The 21,323-nt window shown below is 27.8% G+C and overlaps 1 protein-coding gene across 2 annotated transcripts in view; it reads left to right on the forward strand.

Moving 5' to 3' along the window:
- LOC100210829 (transmembrane protein 104) overlaps positions 1–20,619 on the forward strand; it is a 63,663-nt gene extending 43,044 nt beyond the window's left edge. For both annotated transcript variants that reach the window (XM_065803851.1, XM_065803852.1), the window contains 4 exons: positions 1,365–1,458; positions 14,541–14,634; positions 15,619–15,851; positions 19,893–20,619. In XM_065803851.1, the coding sequence (XP_065659923.1) occupies positions 1,365–1,458; positions 14,541–14,634; positions 15,619–15,851; positions 19,893–20,393 (922 nt within the window). In that variant the 3' untranslated portion in view covers positions 20,394–20,619. The remainder of the gene's footprint in view (positions 1–1,364; positions 1,459–14,540; positions 14,635–15,618; positions 15,852–19,892) is intronic.
- The last annotated feature ends 704 nt before the right edge of the window (positions 20,620–21,323 follow it).

Consider the following 21,323-nt stretch of genomic DNA (forward strand, 5'->3'; position numbering starts at 1 on the left):
CCCATGGTGACATCAAATAAACTTCCACTTTTTTTAATCCAGGCTTCACCATTGTTAAATAATAATGATTTTCTGGCATGATGAATTAACTTTTTTTCATCTTGTTTTATAATTAAGTATTTTTCGGTAAAGGCTATAGCGTTTTTAGTAAGTTTTCATTAATTGAAGGGTAAAAATCAGTTATATCGAAAATTCGGAATTTGTATAGATGTTTTTCTTTAATATTTTGAAACCAATCTATAACAATCTGTAAGTTTAGCCATCGATTGATGCAAACTTTTTTTCTAAGATCACTATTTATTTTTGATAGAATAACTTTAGAAATTCTTCCTACTTCGTTTTTTGCAGGATTTAATAGCTGAACTGTAGGGTTGTTTAAAAAATTATCCTTGTGGTCTTTTAGAGTAAAAAAATGATTGGAAGTGCCATTTAATTCAGTTCTGTTGAAAACATCATGATTAGTTAAAAGGTGTTTACTTTCAATATTTATTTGATCATTCAGACTTTGGTCAGCCTTTTTATATGTAGATGTAATGGCATTCTTAAAGAGGTGGTTATACTCTTCTTTGGAAATTCTGTACATATTGGAGGTTTTGTCGGCTTAAAGTTTTATGTGATTTGCGCAATTATGCGCAAATCACATAAAACTTTAAGCCGAAACTTTAAGCCAAACCTCCAATATGTACAGATGCGGTAGTGGTGTAGTGGTAGAGCGCTCGCTTCATAAGCGAGAGGTTCCGAGTTCAATCCCCACCACGTCCCTGGTAGTACCGCGCTCAACTTGTATCTCCGCGCAGCGGCCTTGTTCGTCAAGGTTCGTGTTTCGAAGTTATAGAGTTGAGAGAGGGTTATGACCACAATTAAGTAGCCTCCTCATCTGTAGTGGCCTTCTGGGCCTTGGGGAGGTGAAATAAAAAAAAAAAAAAAAAAAAAAAAAAAAAGCTCCAATCACCCCAATTCTTTGCAAAACATTCTTTTTGGATATAAGCATAAACATACAAAAGTTTGAAGTTTACACAATGTCTGTAAGTGCCAAAACTCAAACATCTAAAAATCCAGTGTACACCACACACACACACACACACACACACACACACACACACACACACACACACACACACACACACACACACACACACACACACACACACACAAACACACAAACACACACACACACACATATATATGCATATAAATGCACACATACATTATAAACTTTAATTTTTTGTTGCCCCTATTTTTAAGATTAAGTCTTTGAATTTACATTTAATGTTTAAAATATTTTTTGAAATTAAAGTTGCATCATTAATTTGTATGAACTAGTCAACAATTACAATAGTATAAAGATAAGAGATTTTTTCTAGTGGAGGAACTGTTAGTTTTAAAAAAGATAATTTGAAAAATCCATGCCAAAATGCCAAGTCATTGAGTGTTGAAGATATGTACAGGATCATGTTGGTAATTTGATTTTTTATATATATATATAATTATAATTATAGATATAAAGATATAGTTTTTATATACATATATGATTTTTCCTTCATGTTGCAAGATGATTCAATGTATTCATTGTATGTTCAATCTATGTATGTACTTTGTGGGATATCATCAAACAAGTGTATAATAAAAAAACTTTGTTCTGCTTTTATCTAAGCAACTTATTTAATTTTTGAATGAAATTTCTGATATTGATATTTAAATACTAAAATTATTAAAATAATTTAAATACATTAAAATAAAAACATCACTTTTAGTCATTATGTTTTTATTAACTGTTTCAATTTTTAAATAAAGTAAATAATTACAAAACTTTTCTTAAATTTAATAGATAAAAACTTCTTAAAAAATTTGAGTTCCATAAGCTGTTTTCCAAAAAAACCAAAAAGTTGGCTTTAGCCGCCTTCCAAATATTCAAATATACAAATATTCGCAACTTCATTACTTCACACAATAAAATTGTATCAAATACTTCTAATCTTGATTTGCCATCATATAATTGCCAACAGATTGATTTATGCCAACATAATAAAAAATGTTTAAGTAAAAAGCACATACATATTCAATGAATTCAAAAAAATACATATATAATATTCAAAACATATTCAATGAATACATATATAATATTCAAAACATATAATAATCAATAGATATTCAATTCAATACAAATGAATACATATTCAATTCAATACATTCAATACAATACATATATACATACATGCACACATGCATACATACACGCATACATACATACATACATACATACATACATACATACATACATACATACATACATACATACATACATACATACATACATACATACATACATACATACATACATACATACATACATACATACATATATACATACATACATACATAAATACATACATACATACATACATACATACATACATACATACATACATACATACATACATACATACATACATATATACATACATACATACATATATACATACATGCATACATATATACATACATACATACATACATACATATATACATACATACATACATACATACATACATACATACATACATACATACATACATACATACATACATACATACATACATACATACATACATACATATATACATACATACATACATACATATATACATACATACATACATATATACATACATACATATATACATACATACATACATACATACATACATACATATATACATACATACATACATACATACATACATACATACATACATACATACATACATACATACATACATACATACATAAATATATGCATAAATATATACATAAACATACAATACATTCAATACAATACATATTCAATACATATACAATATTCAACACATATTCAATGAATTCAAAAAAAAGTCATATACATGTTCAATGCAACAAGCCCTCAAAAAAAGGGTTTCTATTATATTGGACTTACGGAAAAAACATTTAAAGATTATTTTTACAAACATAAAAATTCCTTCCATTATGAAAGTAAAAGTAATTCCACTGAATTTTCTAAATTTGCATAGGAAATTAAGAAAAAGGGTTTAAATCTTGTCCTTTTGTGGAAAATTCTAAATCAGGTTAAACTGTTTAAACCTGGTGGTAAATCATAGAATTTATGCTTGATGGAGAAATGTTGTATAAGTTCATCACCATTGGCTTTATAGTAAGTGTCGTCATAAAAAATTTTTATTTTTATTCGAATTCACTCCCAACAAAGGTGCAAGCAACCACTATTAAGTTGGGAGTTACAAGAAAACAAAGAATAAAGTTAAAGAGCAAGGAAATGATTGACAGAAGACTTAAAAATTTTTAGGTTGTATGAGTCAGGAAAACATAAAGATGGGAGAGAGTTCCAAAGAGTTGATATGCTGGGAAAAAAAACTAGACGAATAAAAGTTTTTAGAGCATGCAAAAACAGATACAGTAAAAGGATGTGGCTTTGCTGAATGACAAGTCAAGCAAAAATGAGTTCTGGTTGATGGAACTAGAAATGATAGCTCCTTTGGGCAGTGACCATAAAAATATTTGTAGAAAAGAGAAAGATTTTATGACAATGGGAGGTGGGATAGAGACTGAAGCTTTGCAGATAAAGCAGTTCCAACTACGTTTACAATGCTTTTTTGGACCTTGTCTAAAATAGAAATGCATTATTAGATTAACCAGCCTAAATGACAACAGTACTCTATACAGGGATGAATAAGGGATTTGTGAGGTCAAGAATTAGGAGTAAGATAATGGCAAGCCTGATAAAGAGAAGCAACCTTAGCAAACACTAATTTTGCAATTGATTGTATGTATGGATTCCACGATAGGTCAGTAGTGAAGGATAATCTAAAAAGATGTAAAGAAGAGGACTCAGTGATAGGGTTGCCATTCGTTAATATAGAAATGTTGACAGTATTGTGTTAGTGTTTTGCAGTAAATATCTGAGTTTTGTTGGAGTTAAAATTCACAAGCCATTGCAAGCCCCAGTCTGTTGTTAATGTAAATAAGAAACAAAACAGGACCAAAGATAGAACCTTGAAGTACCTTAGAAGTTACTAGAAATGAAGAAGAGTGTTGACCTTCGAGGATGACTTTAATAAAGCTGTTTAGAAGAAATGATTTCATTATCTCAAAAGCTTACTAGATACAAATAAAATTTATTATTATATATTTGTTGCAAAATTGCTATATACAAAAAAATGTAAATTGCACATGGTTACTATGAGTAACTATTGTAATTGATAATTTTTATTTTAATACATGAAATATCAATTAAATGTACTTTTGATTATGCAACCCTTGGAATTAGGAAAAATTGCTAAAGGTTGGTATCAGGTCAGCAAAAAAAATTTGACACAAAGGAGTTACCATAAAACATAGAAACGAAGTCAGCGATTTTTTGTCAAACTCAAAAACTTTTAGGTTGGCAGTTAGGTCGGCATTGCTGAATGTCAACCCTAATTCCAAGGGCTGGTTGATTTTGTGTCGGTTTTGCAATTAGATGTATATGTCCGTTTATACATAATTTTAAATTATGAGTTATATCAGTATATGTGACTTGTTTATTACATGATATACATTTAAGGTGATAAATTCCATTTTTACTGTTGCAAGTGGTATGAATTTTTACTTTCCATATAGTGCTGTTAGATGATTTGAACTCATCATTACTACCTGTCAACATAATAGTATTTTTGAACCTTTTTTCCAACTTTTTGTCTTCTTAGAACTTAATGAAAGTTTTTTATTATCAAATGAAAAGCATTTATATAATCAAAATCATGATACATTTAATTGATATTTCCTGTATTAAAATAAAATTTATCAATTACAATAGTTGCTCATAGTAACCATGTGTAATTTACATTTTTTGTATATAGTAATATATATAAATTATAAATATAAACTAAAATACTAAACTAAAAAGTTCTGTTAAGTTTGCAAAGAGTAAGTTCATTGATTTGATTTGATTTAAGTTCATTCTAAAAATAGAAGATAATTTTGTTTTTGTTGTGTCGAGTTTGTGGGCTTTGGATTCAGTTTGAATCTAGGATCCAATCTATTTATAGTAGATGAAGTGTATTTTTTTTGGGATATTGGACTTTTTTTATTTTGTTTTATGTGTTAGTATGTTTTATGTATTGATAGAGGGCTGGAATCTATTATGACCCATGAGCATGAATTCTTTAACATAGAAACCAGAAGTGCATTGAGGTCAAATAAACTTTTCTAATTACTTTAACTCAATTATTTACCTCTCTGACCTCAAACTAAGCAACATCATTTTCCTATTATCCTAAAGTACCTTATTTCCTTGTCTTGACTTAAGATGCAATCTTATGAATAGTCTAATAATAGTTATAATAGGAAAGTACTTGTGTTGATATTTTGATATGCCAATTAATAAAAAAGGAGTTTCAATAACTTTTGAATAGGAAGTTACCAGGGCCCCGACCCCGGCTAAAAATATGACTTTTTGCAAACCCAGCCCCTGGCAAAATTATAAGATTTAGCAGGGGTTGATAGTATAGGCTAGAAATTATTTATAATACTTTATTAAATACTGGCATATCTTTATTTATTTTTAAACTCTTATTTACTTCCAACAAGGTTGCAAGAGTTACTATAAAATAGAGGTTAAAAAGGCAGGTAATGGTTAACTGAAGACCACTGCAAGCCCTAGGCTGTTACAGAAGAGAGATCAGATTAAAAATTGGCTGCTTATTCTAAACAATCAAAAAGTGAAGACTTTTTGTCAAGACAAGAGTAAAAAGTTGAGTCGTCAGCAAATAGAGCCACTTTAGATGTAAAATTTTTATAAAGATTGTTATTAAAAATAAGAAAAAATACAGAAGCAAAGATAGAACCTTGTGATACCCACAAAGTTACTCGAAATGGAGAAGAGTGTAGGCCTTCAAGAATAACTTTAAGACTGCAATTAAAAAGATTTAATAATGTCAAAAAATATATAAAGAAACTAATAACAAAGTGAAGACTAATCATGGGATAGTTAGAGAGGTCAAAGTGTTTTCTAAAGTTTTTAAAAATTGAAACCACTTATTTAGTGCTTTTTAATAGTTCAGCAAAAATTGAAGAGAGTTCGGAAAAATACTTTTTTAAGACTATGATAGAAATGTCTTGTCTGAAACACAAACTGTAGAAGTAATTAATTGAGAATTAACTTAAGCATTGAAGGCCAGAGTGATTTGGATGTTTAACAATGAGTTTATTTGTTTAACTGGTATGACAGGAAGAATAGTCTATTCTTCCTATTCTTCCAATAGTCTATTCTATTAGATTAGATTCAGGAGTCGAGTTAGAAAAAAAGTTCTTTCCAAATAGCTAGGGAGAAGTAAAAAGATCAGACCCATGAAAAGGTGTGCATTTATGCATACATAATATGGGTGTAAACATATATGTTTGCTATTTATTTAGATCCTGGCATTCATTCATGTTTATATAAACAATGTCCTTACATATTTATATAAATTTTAGAATTTATATGGTTTAGTGAATGAGCTTTAGTTAAGGAAAGAAAATGCACTAGATTGTTTATATTAGAGAAACAGCATAAATAAGTAAGACTAAAACCTGATAATGATGATGATCATGATCATGATGATCATGATGGCAATTATAACTATGATGATCATGTTGATCATATTTATATATGCATGTATATACAAAATATAACATGAATTTTGAATAAAAAATATATACTTTAGGATGTATAAATGTTTATGCAACCCTGGTCTCTGCAACAAATGGTTGCAAACCTGACTTTGGCTATATTTTATCAAACCCAGCCCTGGTCAAATTTTAACTGCGTTCGCTTTCTACTTTTGTGTAATATTTGTTCAATGATATACCTTGTTATGCATGTTTATCAACTTTAAAAAACAAAGTTATTTAAAATCTATGAGAAAATGTGTAACAACTGGGTTTATAGTAACAATAACTGGGTTTTTAGTATATAAACCCATATAACTTTAACATATATGAACACAAATAAATAATTAAATATATGAATTAGGAACATTTAAAAATACAACTTTATTTTTGTAATATTTGTTCAATGAAATACCTCGTAATGAATGTTGTTTTTTTGTTTTTTTTATTCTGATTCACTCCCAACAAGGCTGCAAGGCACCACTAATAAGTTACTAGGGAGTTACTAAAAAAAAAAAAATAGAGTTATAGAGCAAGGAAATGATTGACAGAAGACTTAAAAAGTTTAAGGTTGTATGACTCAGGAAAACATGAAAATGGGAGAGAGTTCCAAAGGGTTGAAGTGCGTGGGAAAAAGCTAGATGAATAAAAGTTTTTGAAGCATGCAGGTACAGATACAGTAAAGAATGAGACTTTGATGAATAATGAGTCAAGCAAGAATGAGTTTTGGTTAATGGAACTAAAGATAAAAGCTCTTTCAAGCAGCGGCTATGATAGTAATTGTAAAAAAGAGAAAGAGATGCTACTTTAGGATGATTGGAAAGAGGCTCAACCTTAGCAGATAGACCGGGTCCAGCTATGTTTACATTGTGTTTTTGAACCTTGTCTGGAAGAGAAAGAGCATCATTAGAAGAACCAGTCCAAATATGACAACAGTATTCAATACAGGGACGAATAAGAGATTTGTAGAGGTAGAGAATGGAATCAGGAGAGAGAAAATGGCAAGCACGATAAAGAGAAGCAACTTTAGCAGATGCTAATTTAGCAATGGATTGTATATATGGTTTCCATGAAAGGCCAGTAGTAAATGATAATCCAAAAAGACGTAAAGAAGACTCAGTGAGAAGGTTGTCATTCATCAATATAGGAATGTCAACAGTAGCATAATAGTTGTTTGCAGTAAATAACATTTTTTTGCAGTTAAGATTTACACTGCCCTAATCTGTTACAGAAGTGAAATCAGAATCAAGATCAGCTGCCTGCTCTAAGCGATCAAAAAGAGAAGACTTTTTGTCACGACAGGAGTATAAAGTTGAGTCATCAGCAAAAAGAGCTACTTTAGATGTAAGGTTGTCGGAAAGATCATTAATGTAGACAAGAAACAAAATAGAACAAAGGATAGAGCCTTGAGGTACCCCAGAAGTTACTGGAAATAAAGAAGTGTGTTGGCCTTCAAGGATGACTTTAATAAAGCGGTTAGAAAAAGACGATTTGATAATCTTAAAAACTTTCCCAGATACACCATATGAAACAAGCTTATGGAGAAGACCAACATGCCAAACTTTGTCAAAAGCCTTAAATATGTCAAGAGCCCCAGCCTTTTCAACTTTAAAAAACAAACAATCAAACAACCTGGTTTTTTATATTATAAAAGGAAACAGAGTTTCTGTAATTTTTTAAAAATATTGTATTAAACAATCTATATATACAATACATATTATATTATCGTGTGGTCAAAAATATAAAGGGAAATATTAAAAGGCCAAGTGTACTAAATCTTCTTTAAAAAACTCTTTGTCAAACACGCACAAATGAGTAATGGCAGCAGCATTAAATTAAACATAAGTGATAAGTCACTAATCCATGCTTGTTAGATACAAAATGAGAAAATGTCAATATGATTCTACTACCTACCATCTTTATGAACATCTTATAGGTATATTTGTTGATATTTTATAAAAATCTGAAGTAATTTCTTGAAAAGAATACTGATATCAGACTTGCGTACTTTGTAGTCTTCCCTCCCTTCCTCCCCCTCCTTACTCCTTAAAAAGTATGTACGCTTTTGAAATACCTTCTCCCCCCCCCCTTCTTCCTCCTCAGTAAGCCAGGCATGATTAAAGATCCTAAGTCACCAAAAAGTGGTGATACTCTTCATATTATTTTATCATTTTTAGTAGTCATTAAAATAATTGCTTAAAAAATGTTTTATAATAAAAATAAGACACTATAAATTATTTCAAAACTAATTAAACAACCCCCGTTTGCATTTGTTATAACTTGTAAATTTAAGTTGTACTTTAAATACTCAATTAAAAATTAGTTTGCTGTCGGAATTATTAAAATGAATAGTGAAAAGTACAAAATAGTTTACCAACAAGTAGCAAAAGCTATGCCACAAAAAAGTAAACAGGAGCAATAGAAAGAAACTAATAAGTTGTGGTATAAAGCTAAGCATAAAGAATTAGTTTATGAATCAGTTTTAAAAGTACACAAAAAACAATGGAAAGTAAAAGTTAGTTAATGTCTTTTTTGTCTAATGCTAAAACATCAAGTAATTAATCTATTGCAGTGAAGCTTCTCATAAACGAAATATCGGATGAGGGACCAGGAGCTTTGTTAACATCTGATGAGGCAGACAAAATAGATTTTGAAATCAATAAAACACCAGCTACTTCTTCTAAATTTGGTATTCAAAAAAGTCAAAAATCACAAACGGTAGCACCTATTGATCAGCCATTAAAATCTCATACTCCACAACAAGAGAAAATTCAAACTGAAATTTTGCAGTTCCAAGAGCAGTTGTTAACATTAATAAATGTGTGCTGTGCAGGATTGATAACAGACGAACTTAAAATAAAATCAATTTTTTTAGAAAAGCAAATAAAAATAGAACAAACATGTCTTTAAAAATTTTAACGCAAGGCGATCTGTCAAAAATAACACAGCGCAAGTTGAAACAAACACTTAATGATATTGTCAATGACACACCTTACTTAAAATCAAAACTTTCTAAATTCAATAGAAAAAATGGTAGACCAGTTGTAATTGAAGATCAGCCAGACCTTTTAAATGCCATCATTAACATTGCATCAATAAGAGTCGCTGCTAGCGATTGACAAAGATTGCAGGAGCTATGTTCATGTAAGACACTTGATGACTTAAATAAAAGTCTACCAAAATTGGCTTATTGTCTATCGCAATCTGAAACTTATTTAAGACTGCTACCTAAGCGATCAAACACACTTGAGGGAATATGTCACATTAAGACAGTTTTTGTGAAATTGATCAGGATTGCCAATACAGCTCGCGATATTAGCATATTGATGCTGGATTTACATTTGCATGCATGCAATACATGGATGAAATTTGTTCAATGTTTGGTCTAGATTCATGTTTTTATTGAAGTCTAGGTGACAATGATAAAGCAGCTGCAACAGAACAATCACCAATTTTGATGCATCTTGATTATCAAGTACGTTTACTCCAGAAGGTCAGGTGAAACATATTTATTGTTGCATGTAATGGAGGCTCTGATGAAAATCCAAGGTTTCCCAAACCATTGCAAGTTGCAATTGCAAGATTTATTAAATAGGTTTGGATGTCTATCTAACAGGAACTCATGCACCTCATTATTTAGCATAAAACAGGGTTGAACGCCATATTGCTCCGCTGAGTCGAGAGTTAGCAGGATTGGTTTTGCCACATGATCATTTTGGGACACATCTAAATGCATCTGGAAAAATAATTGATGTTAATTTAGAAAAAAAAATTTTGCTGAAGCTGCAGAAACTCTAGCTGGTCGGATATATTTATTATATTTATATAGTTGAACCCAACTCACCATGTCACCATCAGAGCAAGATCCAAAGTGTGTTGCAAATCACTTAAGATGAAGTCAATGATCGTTAAGTGTGATGTTCCAAATTGCTGTAAACCTTGGCAAAGTTCCTGAAAAAAATATTTTCCTTAACGTTTTTTACCAGGACCAGTTGTAATGTCTCTGCTGAAGAAATTTTTATTCCTGAGCCAAAAGTAGCACGAAGTATTCCTAAACTTTACCTTTCTTCTCTAGCGCAACACTTGGGATATAAAGGTTCAAAAATATCAATGGAAGCTTCCTTTGATTTGTACTGCCCATCAATTTCACAACAAAAAATTGATCAAACAACTTGCAAAACCTGCAAAGTTTATCACGCTTCTAAAGCAAGTGTTAAGCGATGCAAATGAGTGTTTGGAAACATAATCAACACAACCTCTGAGGAAATAAAAATGACAATGAAAACAATGATACCCATCAATTAATAGTAAATGAAAGTAATTCTGATCAAATTCATGTCATCAAAAACATATTTGATTGGGTGAAATCACCTTTAAATTTAGATCACAAACAATTTAAATTAATTGATCAATAAAGAATATATTAATTATTTTGTGTATAAAATATTAAAATAGTGTTTTGAACCCTATAAAGATAATAGTTTGTTTTTTTTTATTTGTGATTACTCAAAAAATTTTAAAACCCTGCCCTCAACCACAACCTTTACTTTAAAAGTACTAAACAAACATTCTCGCCAGTTTGTTGATTTTAAAAGTTTGATTCCTGTTTGCCAGCAAAAGTGCTTAAAGATCAACTACACAAGTCTTTCAACAAGTCTTCTTTATTTTATTTTTTGAAAATGATCTTTTAAATGATTGCAATATAATACACTTCACTGTCACATTGATGTTTAGAGTTGAAAATTTTCAAACATTAAATTGATTGATTGCATTTTTTTAGGTGAAATTCTTTTCAAATATTTATAATCTCCAGTTTTCTCAAGCTTCTTAAATTATAATGATCAAAAAAATTACCCTGCTTATATTTGAGATAAGATGGGCTGATGATGCAATTTTGTTACGTGACATTTTTTGTACTCAAGAAATAATAACAAAATAAAGGCCTTGTTTTAAATAAAAAATGCTAAACATAATAGCCTAATGTGAATTCGACATCATAAAATTCTCTTTTTTATTTTCTAAAGACATTAACTTTTAAGGGATCAGTATACAGTTGCAGGCCTTACTTTAAATAAAAAAATGCCTAATGCATGAGCCTAATGTGAATTTGACCTCATAAAATTCTCTATTTTTTAAAGACATTAACTTTTTTAAATTACTGCAATAATATTAATTATGGCAAAACAAGTTAAATGTTATTTAATGGGTTTTTATTATTACTATAAGGGAATGTTTATTTTCTTTTATTTATTTTTTTTAATAGTAAATAATTAAATTTAATATTACATTTTCTTGACATTTGCATAAATGAATTAAAACATGTTAAATTTTTGAATTTTTTAAATGATTATTTCTTAAATTTGTAACTTGTATTTAATATAAAAATTAAAACTGTCTAATAAAAAATGAAAAATAATATACAAACTGTATATTTTTTTGGTAATAAATTTTTGATTGAAAATTTTTAATCACAAATGATTTTTTATTTAAAAAAAAATTAGCGAGTATCAACTAAAAATGTAACGTTAATTTATTTACTTCATTTATTAAAAGTTTATTACTTTATTAACGATTTTGTTGTGAAAGCAAAGATTATTTTTCCAAACATTATTTATTAAAATTATATCGCTGTATATATCGTTTATTAAAAAATAACTTTCTAAAAAAGCAATTTAACTTGCGTTATTAAAAAAAAAGTTTAACTTTAGTTTTGTGCAAATTTTTGATGGAGTTGTTTATTTAAAATTTAATTTTGAGTAAAAAAAAATGTTTAGGAAAGAAAACCAAAAAAGCAATTGCGATAAAAATGAGCTGATTTTTTTTAAGAACAAATAAAATTTAAATATTCAACAGTATTTAGTAATATTTTTAAATATGACAGTTAAACCCAAGCATTAACTTTAATTTTAATAAACTTAAGTATATTTTTTGAATTAGAATTAAATTATATATTTTTTAGATCTAAATTAAATTATATATATTTTTTTTATCAGAATAAAATTATATATTTTTATTTAATTAGTTTTAAATCAGATTTCATTTAATATCAGAATTAAATTATATTATCATGATCTTTGCTTTAAGCTTAAAGTATTAGCATTTTTCAAGCAAAAAAATCAATCATTACAATAAAATAAAAATAAATTTTTAATTTTATTTGAGCTTTTTTCATTAGTAAATAGCGCTTATATCTAACATAATTGTCATTCAAACTTTCGTAACAAATATTTTTACATAAACATCATTTAAAAGTTAATGTGATTTTTTTTTTAAATTAATTACTTCTTTTATCTTACCGCTTATAGAATAATTTAAAAGTTAAAAAATGATAAAAGTTGCTTAACCAAAATTGCTTACTTCTTAAAATTGCTTAAGGGCGTATGTAAATCGCTCTACACATATCACTTTAAAACAAGGCCTTAATATATATGCTATTAATATAGAAATAATATGTTCTCATACACAAAGAATTTTTGTATTAATATAAGATTGATCACAAACGTGTCTTCCTTGCTGTAATTATTCTTCTACTTTAATTGCGATGCAACAATATAGGTGGAGGGGGTATGTAAAAAACTGTGACATTAAAAATTTGAAAGAAAATTTCCAGGCCGGAGAATAAATATAAAACAATTGTTTTGACTCTCGCAAACAAATCGTTTTGACTATCGTAAGCAAATTTAAAAATTGTGCGTTATCATTAAACTTTCTCTATTTACACTTCAAACGATTACTTTGAGGTGTCAAATAAACATGCCTGCCCGTGCCCATTTATATATATTATGTTTTTATTGTAAAATTTAAACTTGTTTTACTAATTTTTAAGTTCCTTTAGTAAAAAGAACTTTGAAGTTTCTGAAAAAAAGTCATCAAAAAAAAATTGTAATTAGATCTTTTTTTAAGGTCTATTGTACTTTCCTCCCCAACTAACATTTTAATGTGACGGTCATGGTTTTATTTTAAGAAAATATTTATTATATTCAAAAACATCCCGTTATTAATTTAAAAACATCTAATTATTAAGTATTTGTTAGTTGTGATAAGTTTGAAAAACAAGCATTAACTAAGAATATTTTTTTTTAATTAGTATGTACATACTTTTATATTCAGCTCCTCTACCTTCCTACCTCAAAATAAAATTTATCAATAGTCTTAAAGATGAGGAATTAGATTATTCTATTTGAGCACCAAAAACACAAATATTTTTAGACAAAACATAAAAATAATAACACCTCTAAATGTACTCATAAAAATATATATTTTACTACTCAAAAGATATGGCAGTATTAAATTTAGAACCCTTTCCTTTTTTGAATGTTTTACAGTTTTAGAAAAAGAGTAAAAAAAACCGATGTTTTTAATTGGTTTTCAATGGTTTCTATATCATGTCAGCCTACTGAAAGAGAGGTTTAAAAAACTTGAAATAAAAATAACTTTGATTGGAATCCTAAGGAGCTATAATGACTGATATCTCTGTTGCTGACTGAGGCCTTTGTATCATCCATGCCAATTATATTAGGTTTTACAGGAGCCTCCAGTTATCCTATTAACTAAGATATAGTTAAAGCTGGAAATAATGCCAACTTTTTCAATAGTTTAACTTTTTTACTAAAATTTCTTTATTAAATGTGAACTAAAATTTTTGTTATCATTAGTGTTAAATGTTATTAAACTAAAATATATTTTATTTTTTATGTAAAATCGTATTTATAGTTATATTTATCTGGGAATTAGTTTATCTTTAACAGCTTTATTAAGTAACTATAACAACACCCATTACCATTTTTTCTTGGTAGCTTTCATGTTTTTTTGATAGATTTTAACTTGTATTACAAACTGTGTAACAAATATTTTTTTAAAGGTTGTGTTTGTTGCTTTGTTGTGCCCATTCGCTTTTTTCAATTTGTCAAAAACAAAGTTACTTCAGATCTTCACCACTTTGTTCAGATGGATAGGTATAATTTATTATATTGCTCTATAAAACATTCAGGTGTTTTAAAATGGTTAAAAAAATGGTTTTAAAATGGTAAAATTTAAGTTCTAAATTGTGACTTTTTTTTTTTGAATTCATCATTTCGAATTTTTTATGTTAATCAAAAAAAGAACTTTTGGTGTTCACTGCTGTGTTAAATGTAATGTTTATCAAAAAAAGAAAATCAAAAAACTTAGATCTTCACCGCTCTGTTTGTATGTAATGCAAATGTTTAAATGTTTATTTGAAAAAATGTTCTTTAGATCTTCTTCAACATAGTGCTCAATTGAATATTATATAAAATTTATAATTAAGGATGTGGAGTCTGAAGTCCTGAGATTTTGCTCAAATTCTGAAGTCAAGAGAAATTTTTGGACTTTAGAATTTCTTGGACTTGGAATTCCAAACCGCCGGGGTTTTTTGCATGAAATTTGATATTTTTTAAAATTATTTTTTAATGCAAATATTTTTTAAGTTGCATTTTAATCCTGCGAATAAACTTTTTCTTATGTAGGATTTAGTCTGTTAGACAAATGGTGACATACAAAATGTCACCTGACTAATGCTTGCTAAAATATTAGAGATAAATTCTTAAAAAGTGGATTAAAGCATTATTTATAACAACAAGGTTGCATTTTTTTGCGAAGTGTGCTAAATTGTTTATAACTTAAATTTTTATCAATTTTTTATAATTGATTACCACAGATGGGGGTACAACTAACCCTTGTTAGACGTTGGTAAAACATCTAGCAAGGGTTAGTTGTACCTGGCTTGGCAGTGTTCCACATGTTGACATTTACTGTAAAATTAAATGTACTTACAGCAAAAATTTTTGTCTGTTAGTTTGCACAATGGTGCAAAACTATTAAGTTGCTAGGTAAATGAGAATTATTAATTATAATCATAATTCTAATAATAATAATGAGAATTGTTATTTGTTCTGAAATATTATAATTTCTACTTTTAGCATTTACCCTGATGATCATCTTAGCCATTGTTAAAATTTCTAATGGTGAAGGAACTCATAGAGTTAAACTGATTGATTTTACCAATCTGCCTAATTTTTTTGGAGTGGCTGTTTATGCTTTTATGTGCCAGCATTCTCTCCCATCTATAGTTACACCGGTTCGTAACAAGAGTCGCATAAATTTTATTATTCTTATGGACTTTTTCTTAGTATCTTTATTTTATGTACTCTTGGTAAGTAAGATTTTTGTATTTTAGCTTAGTGATGACTTTTAATGATTTGTTTTTTTGTTGTTTTTTTTTGACGTTAGAAAACATTTAAGTGTAATTTTTATGAGGTCTATGTTATTGTTACAGTTATGCAGGGTGGCTACTGGTTGTGGAAATCATGGAAATGTCATGGAATTTTATTTGGTCATGGAAAAAGTCATGGATTAAGTTTTCATTGAAAGTCATGGAAATTTCATGGAACTTTTTAAAATTACCTTTATTTTTTTCTACTTGCAATATTTTTAGGGTGGAAAAAAAGTACTAGTATTTCTAGTCTAAGTCCTTTTTGAAAAGGATATTTTTGCAGTGTAAGTTATCAGAGAAGTGAAAGAAAAAAAGTGTTTTTTAGACATGATTTCAGAACTTTCTACCTATTAGTTTTTGGTTTGCATGTTTTATAATGACCAAGTTGCAAATGCTTAGTGCATGGCAGGTACTGAATATTTTACTATAGTGATTTATCATAAAAGTTTATGGAAAAGTCATGGAATTTCATTTTCAAATTTGAGTGGCCACCCTGTTATATTGTTATTCAAAGAAACTATTTAAAAAGTTTCTTGATAATTATAAATGTACTTACTTATATGTGTACATAAGGAACAACAAGGTATGATTGTTCAAAACTTTAATGCCTCCAAATATTTTAAAAAGCTAAGTTTTTTGAATTTAATTGATGAAATAAAGATAAAATATTTAATTTATTTTTAAATAATTTTTTGTTTAAGCTTTGATAGTTTTTTATGAACCTATCATTTCAAAAATGTGTTTATTTTGTTACTATTATGAATATGTTATTTCATATATTTAGCTTAGCTGACAGTTTTATTTTATTACTCATTCACACTGACAAAAATTTTAAGTAATTTAAAAAAAAACAAGTTTTAGTATTTTAAATGTATTTTATTGCTTATTATTTTAACTGAAATTAAAATTGAATGTAATAAATATGCAACATATAATAAGTCTTAATTTTTTTTCTTTTGAATTTTATACATAATTGCTTTTCTCTCTCTCTCTCTCTCTCTCTCTATGTATATATATATATATATATATATATATATATATATATATATATATATATATATATATATATATATATATATATATATATATATATATGTGTATAGCTATATATATATATGTATATATATATATGTATGTATATATATGTACATATATATATATATATAGCTATATATATATATATATGTATGTATATATAGCTATATATATATATATGTATATATATATGTATGTATATATATGTATATATATATGTGTATATATATATATATGTATATATATATATGTATATTTGTATATATATATATATTTATGTAAATATATATATAAATATATATATCTGTATATATATATATGTATACATATATATATGTATATATATATTTAAACAACTTTAAAATATATTCTACAAAATAGAGTGCTCAATGTTCTTGAAAGAATAGAGCAATTATAAATTAGTAGAAAATCACTTAACAAAATTTTTTTTCATTTTACACTGTGTTTCATCAATAAAGACTCATCAGAAATGAATGATCAAATTAATAAAACTTCAATTTATACCAAAAATTAAATTACAGGAAATCGCAAATGTCTTTACTACTGTAAATTTTCACAATTTGCTGACACTATTATAAAAAGAATTCTTTAGAAATGATTACTTATGCTTTTTTAAAAAGGGGATATAATGTAAATAATATTTGAGCTCATTTATTTTTATAGTTTTTTAGGAGAAACTTATTTTCGTGCCTGCATTTAGAAATTAATTCTGATTTTTTGTTTAATAAGCATTCTTGATTTGCATGTGTAATTATTTCAAATTTTTCTTGTAGGCATAGTATGCATTTTTTGGAAATATTGTTATATGCAGGTGCTGTTTTAAGGATGGACCAATTCAGTATAAAATCATCAATATTTTTACCTTTTAATTCCCATATATATTTTGACAGCATGGTGTCTTTTGAATACTTTTTATTTTTAAAAGATTGCTTATGATTAGCAAAACGTTTTTTCCATTCACCCTCTGTTATGCCAATATATTGTTTATTTGGTACATTCTTAGAAGAAGCAACACATTTATATACCACATTTTTTGATAAACAACTTCCACTCATCGGACAATTGTTTTTTTGTTTACAATTACAATTTTCTGTAGTTTTTTCATTTAGGATTTCTTTTTTGTTTAACAAAGCATTATTGTGACCTTTTAAAATTCTTTCCGTATTTTTTATGCAACTGTAGCTTACTTTAATTGTATTTCGATTAAAAATTTTATCTAATTTATTAAAGGGCGGAAAATGCTTATCGACTAATTTTAAAAACACTTTTCCTATATTAGTGGAAACAGAATATGTTAAGAATTTTTTTTTACTTAAATTCTTAACATATCCGGCACATTGCTTTGAATAATTATCTCGTTGTTAGATCCATTTGTGTGTCATTTTATAATTTGCATGTGACAACTTAACATTCTTCGTGATGTCTAAATAAACTCTGATAAATACCTTTATGCAATGAATAGGTCCACATTGTCACAACTAAAACATCCCCCAACCGTAACATTACCTTCGCCATGTTTAACAGTAGTTAACTGATATTTTGTCTTCTAAAATACGTCTGACGTCTGATAAAAGGGTTTTCGGGAAGTGATTAACTGTCCGACTAATCTTGTCCAATAAATCTTTTGCAAATTTCATTCTAGCTTTTAAATTTCGACGCTTTGTGCTATGAAATTGACACATAATTGTATTAAGTTTGATAGCAGTCTTTCAAGAATCATTCTTGGGGTCTTAAATTTACAAATGAAAAGACCGATCTTAACAATGATCGGTCTTTTCATTTGTAAATTTAAACCTTCCAGTGCGAGGCTTGTTTTCAATAGTTTTGGTCTGACGAAATCACTTGATAATGTGGCTTATTCTTGATTTTAAAACATTGTAAAGTTCTGCAATCTTTCAGTAAAAACCTTTTTGCAGAAAAAAATTTTACGCAGTGTTTATAATTATTTCTTTATTTCATTTGAAATTTCCTTAACCTTTCCTATCCATAGTAGTTGTGACAAATTAATTGAATTATAAAATTTCACAAATATTTTGACGATTAGTTAATACTACGATAATTTTGAAATGTTTCAAATTTATTAAATTATTAAGTTTCACAAATATTTTGGTTTTTAATTATGCTTTGTTTGTAAAAACCTGATTTAATGCGGACTAAAATACTGTTTCTAAATTTTTGCACGAGAGCCTTTTCAAAAAAATTAAATAAATAACCGTTATAGTTAGTGATTTTTGTGATTTGTGTTATGAATTAATTTAACATAATTTCAGATTTGATAAAGCTTGTGAAAAACTACGCTTTAAAAACTGTAAAAATTAGATGTTTCTAAACTTGCGCGCGCTGCTTCATTACATACATACATACATACATACATACATACATACATACATACATACATACATACATACATACATACATACATACATACATACATACATGCATACATACATACATTCATTCCGTTGGTAACTGTAACATACATACATACATACGTACGTACGTATGTACGTACGTACATACATATATACATACATCATTGCATACTTACATACATATATACATACATACATAAATACATACATACATACATACATACATACATACATACATACATACATACATACATACATACATACATACATACATACATACATATACAATATATAAGGCTTTAAGAAAACATGCAAATATACGTATGTGTGTGGTGTTAAAATCTTTTTTTAACCTTATAACTCCGGACACGAACTTTAACAAGAAAAAGTAAGGGCTGCATCAGTGATAGCTACAAAGCTAGCTTCTACGGTTGTATCTGTTTATAGTTGTTGATTGGATTATTTTTAAACTATAATTGCTCCATATATTTATGTATTAGTTTATGGTTCATCTTTATGTAAAATTAATTTCTCAGAATTTTTGTTATGGCAGGTATTGACTGCGGTATTTTCAGTAGCTGAGAGCAAGCTAGAAGATCTTTATACACTGAATTTTGAATCCCCTGCTTTTTGCAAATACTTTTTAGAACTTTTTCCTGTGTTCACACTTTCTACAAGCTTCCCCATTATTGCAATAACTTTACGTGAAAATTTGAAGACTTTGTTTATGAAGGAAGATCGTCAATACGGTTTATTCATGCGTCGTTATTTATTTCCGTTGGTAACTGTAACACCGCCGGTTATAATTGCATTTGTTACTTCAGACGTAAATTTTTTAGTCAGTGTAACTGGATCATACGCCGGTGCAATTATTCAGTACGTCATTCCGGTCATGCTAGTCTACAGCGGCCGTAATCAAATAAAGAAATGCCTCGGAAGCTATGTAAATAAATACCGATCTCCATTTCGCCAGCGATCCTGGATATTCTTTGTTATAGCTTGGTACGCTGCCTGCTTGATTTTTGTCACAATTGATCATATCAGACATCATTAATTTAACACATTTGACACAATTAATCATTGACTATTTTTTTTTAAATACAATTTTATTTAAAACACGAATTTTTTTGTTAGTTTTATTAGTTTTTAAAGTTTAGAATTTGTTACTAAAATGATATGAAAAATTCTACGTTCTCAAAGTTATTTTTTGTAATATCACTTTATTTAGATAATGTTTAATTACTATGTAAAATATTTTTAATGCTTTTAAAAAAATTTTATTTTTTGTTTTTTCTTGAATAAAATAAACATTGCGGTATCATGTATGTTGCGGCTAAAACTTTACATCCAAATTAAGAAAAATAAAAGTTTTAATTGGTTAATATATTTTAATTTAAATATAATTTGCACTAAATTTTGGCGAGTATATTTTTTGAAATTTATGCCCAAACGTTTTGAAAATAACGTAATTTCGAAAATTACTATGCTAATTAATGAATAGTTGTTTTAGTAAGTAGTCGCCTAGCATATAGGCGCTACAGTTATTAATCAAAGTAAGGAAAGTGAAGTTTTTCTCATGAAAAGCGAGCTAAACTATGGGCGTCATTGAACAAAATTATTAACAAACATTTTGAAAAAAAGTTCAATTTTTTGTAAATGGGAGCTGAAAAATTTTACACATTTTTTAGTCTCAACAAAATTATTATTTTATTTATGGACATTGAAAAAATTTTTTCTTATTAGGATTTGTACCGCGCTCTTCTGCATAATCGGGTTTTTTTTCATCCCTAGTCTTTACTACACATGTTTGGTTATATTTAACTTGCTTTGGAGTAAGTGCCACGCGTTTTTTTAAAAAAAAAAAAACCAAATGAACTTGAAGGTTTCTTAAGAGTATCTTAAGTTTGTTAAGTATAGGACTTGGCGATAAGACCAATTATGTCTTCTTTTTTCCTACCACTAACGTATGTTAGAATGGAAAATG

This window comes from Hydra vulgaris, chromosome 08, assembly GCF_038396675.1.
Source record: "Hydra vulgaris chromosome 08, alternate assembly HydraT2T_AEP".
NCBI lineage: Eukaryota > Metazoa > Cnidaria > Hydrozoa > Anthoathecata > Hydridae > Hydra > Hydra vulgaris.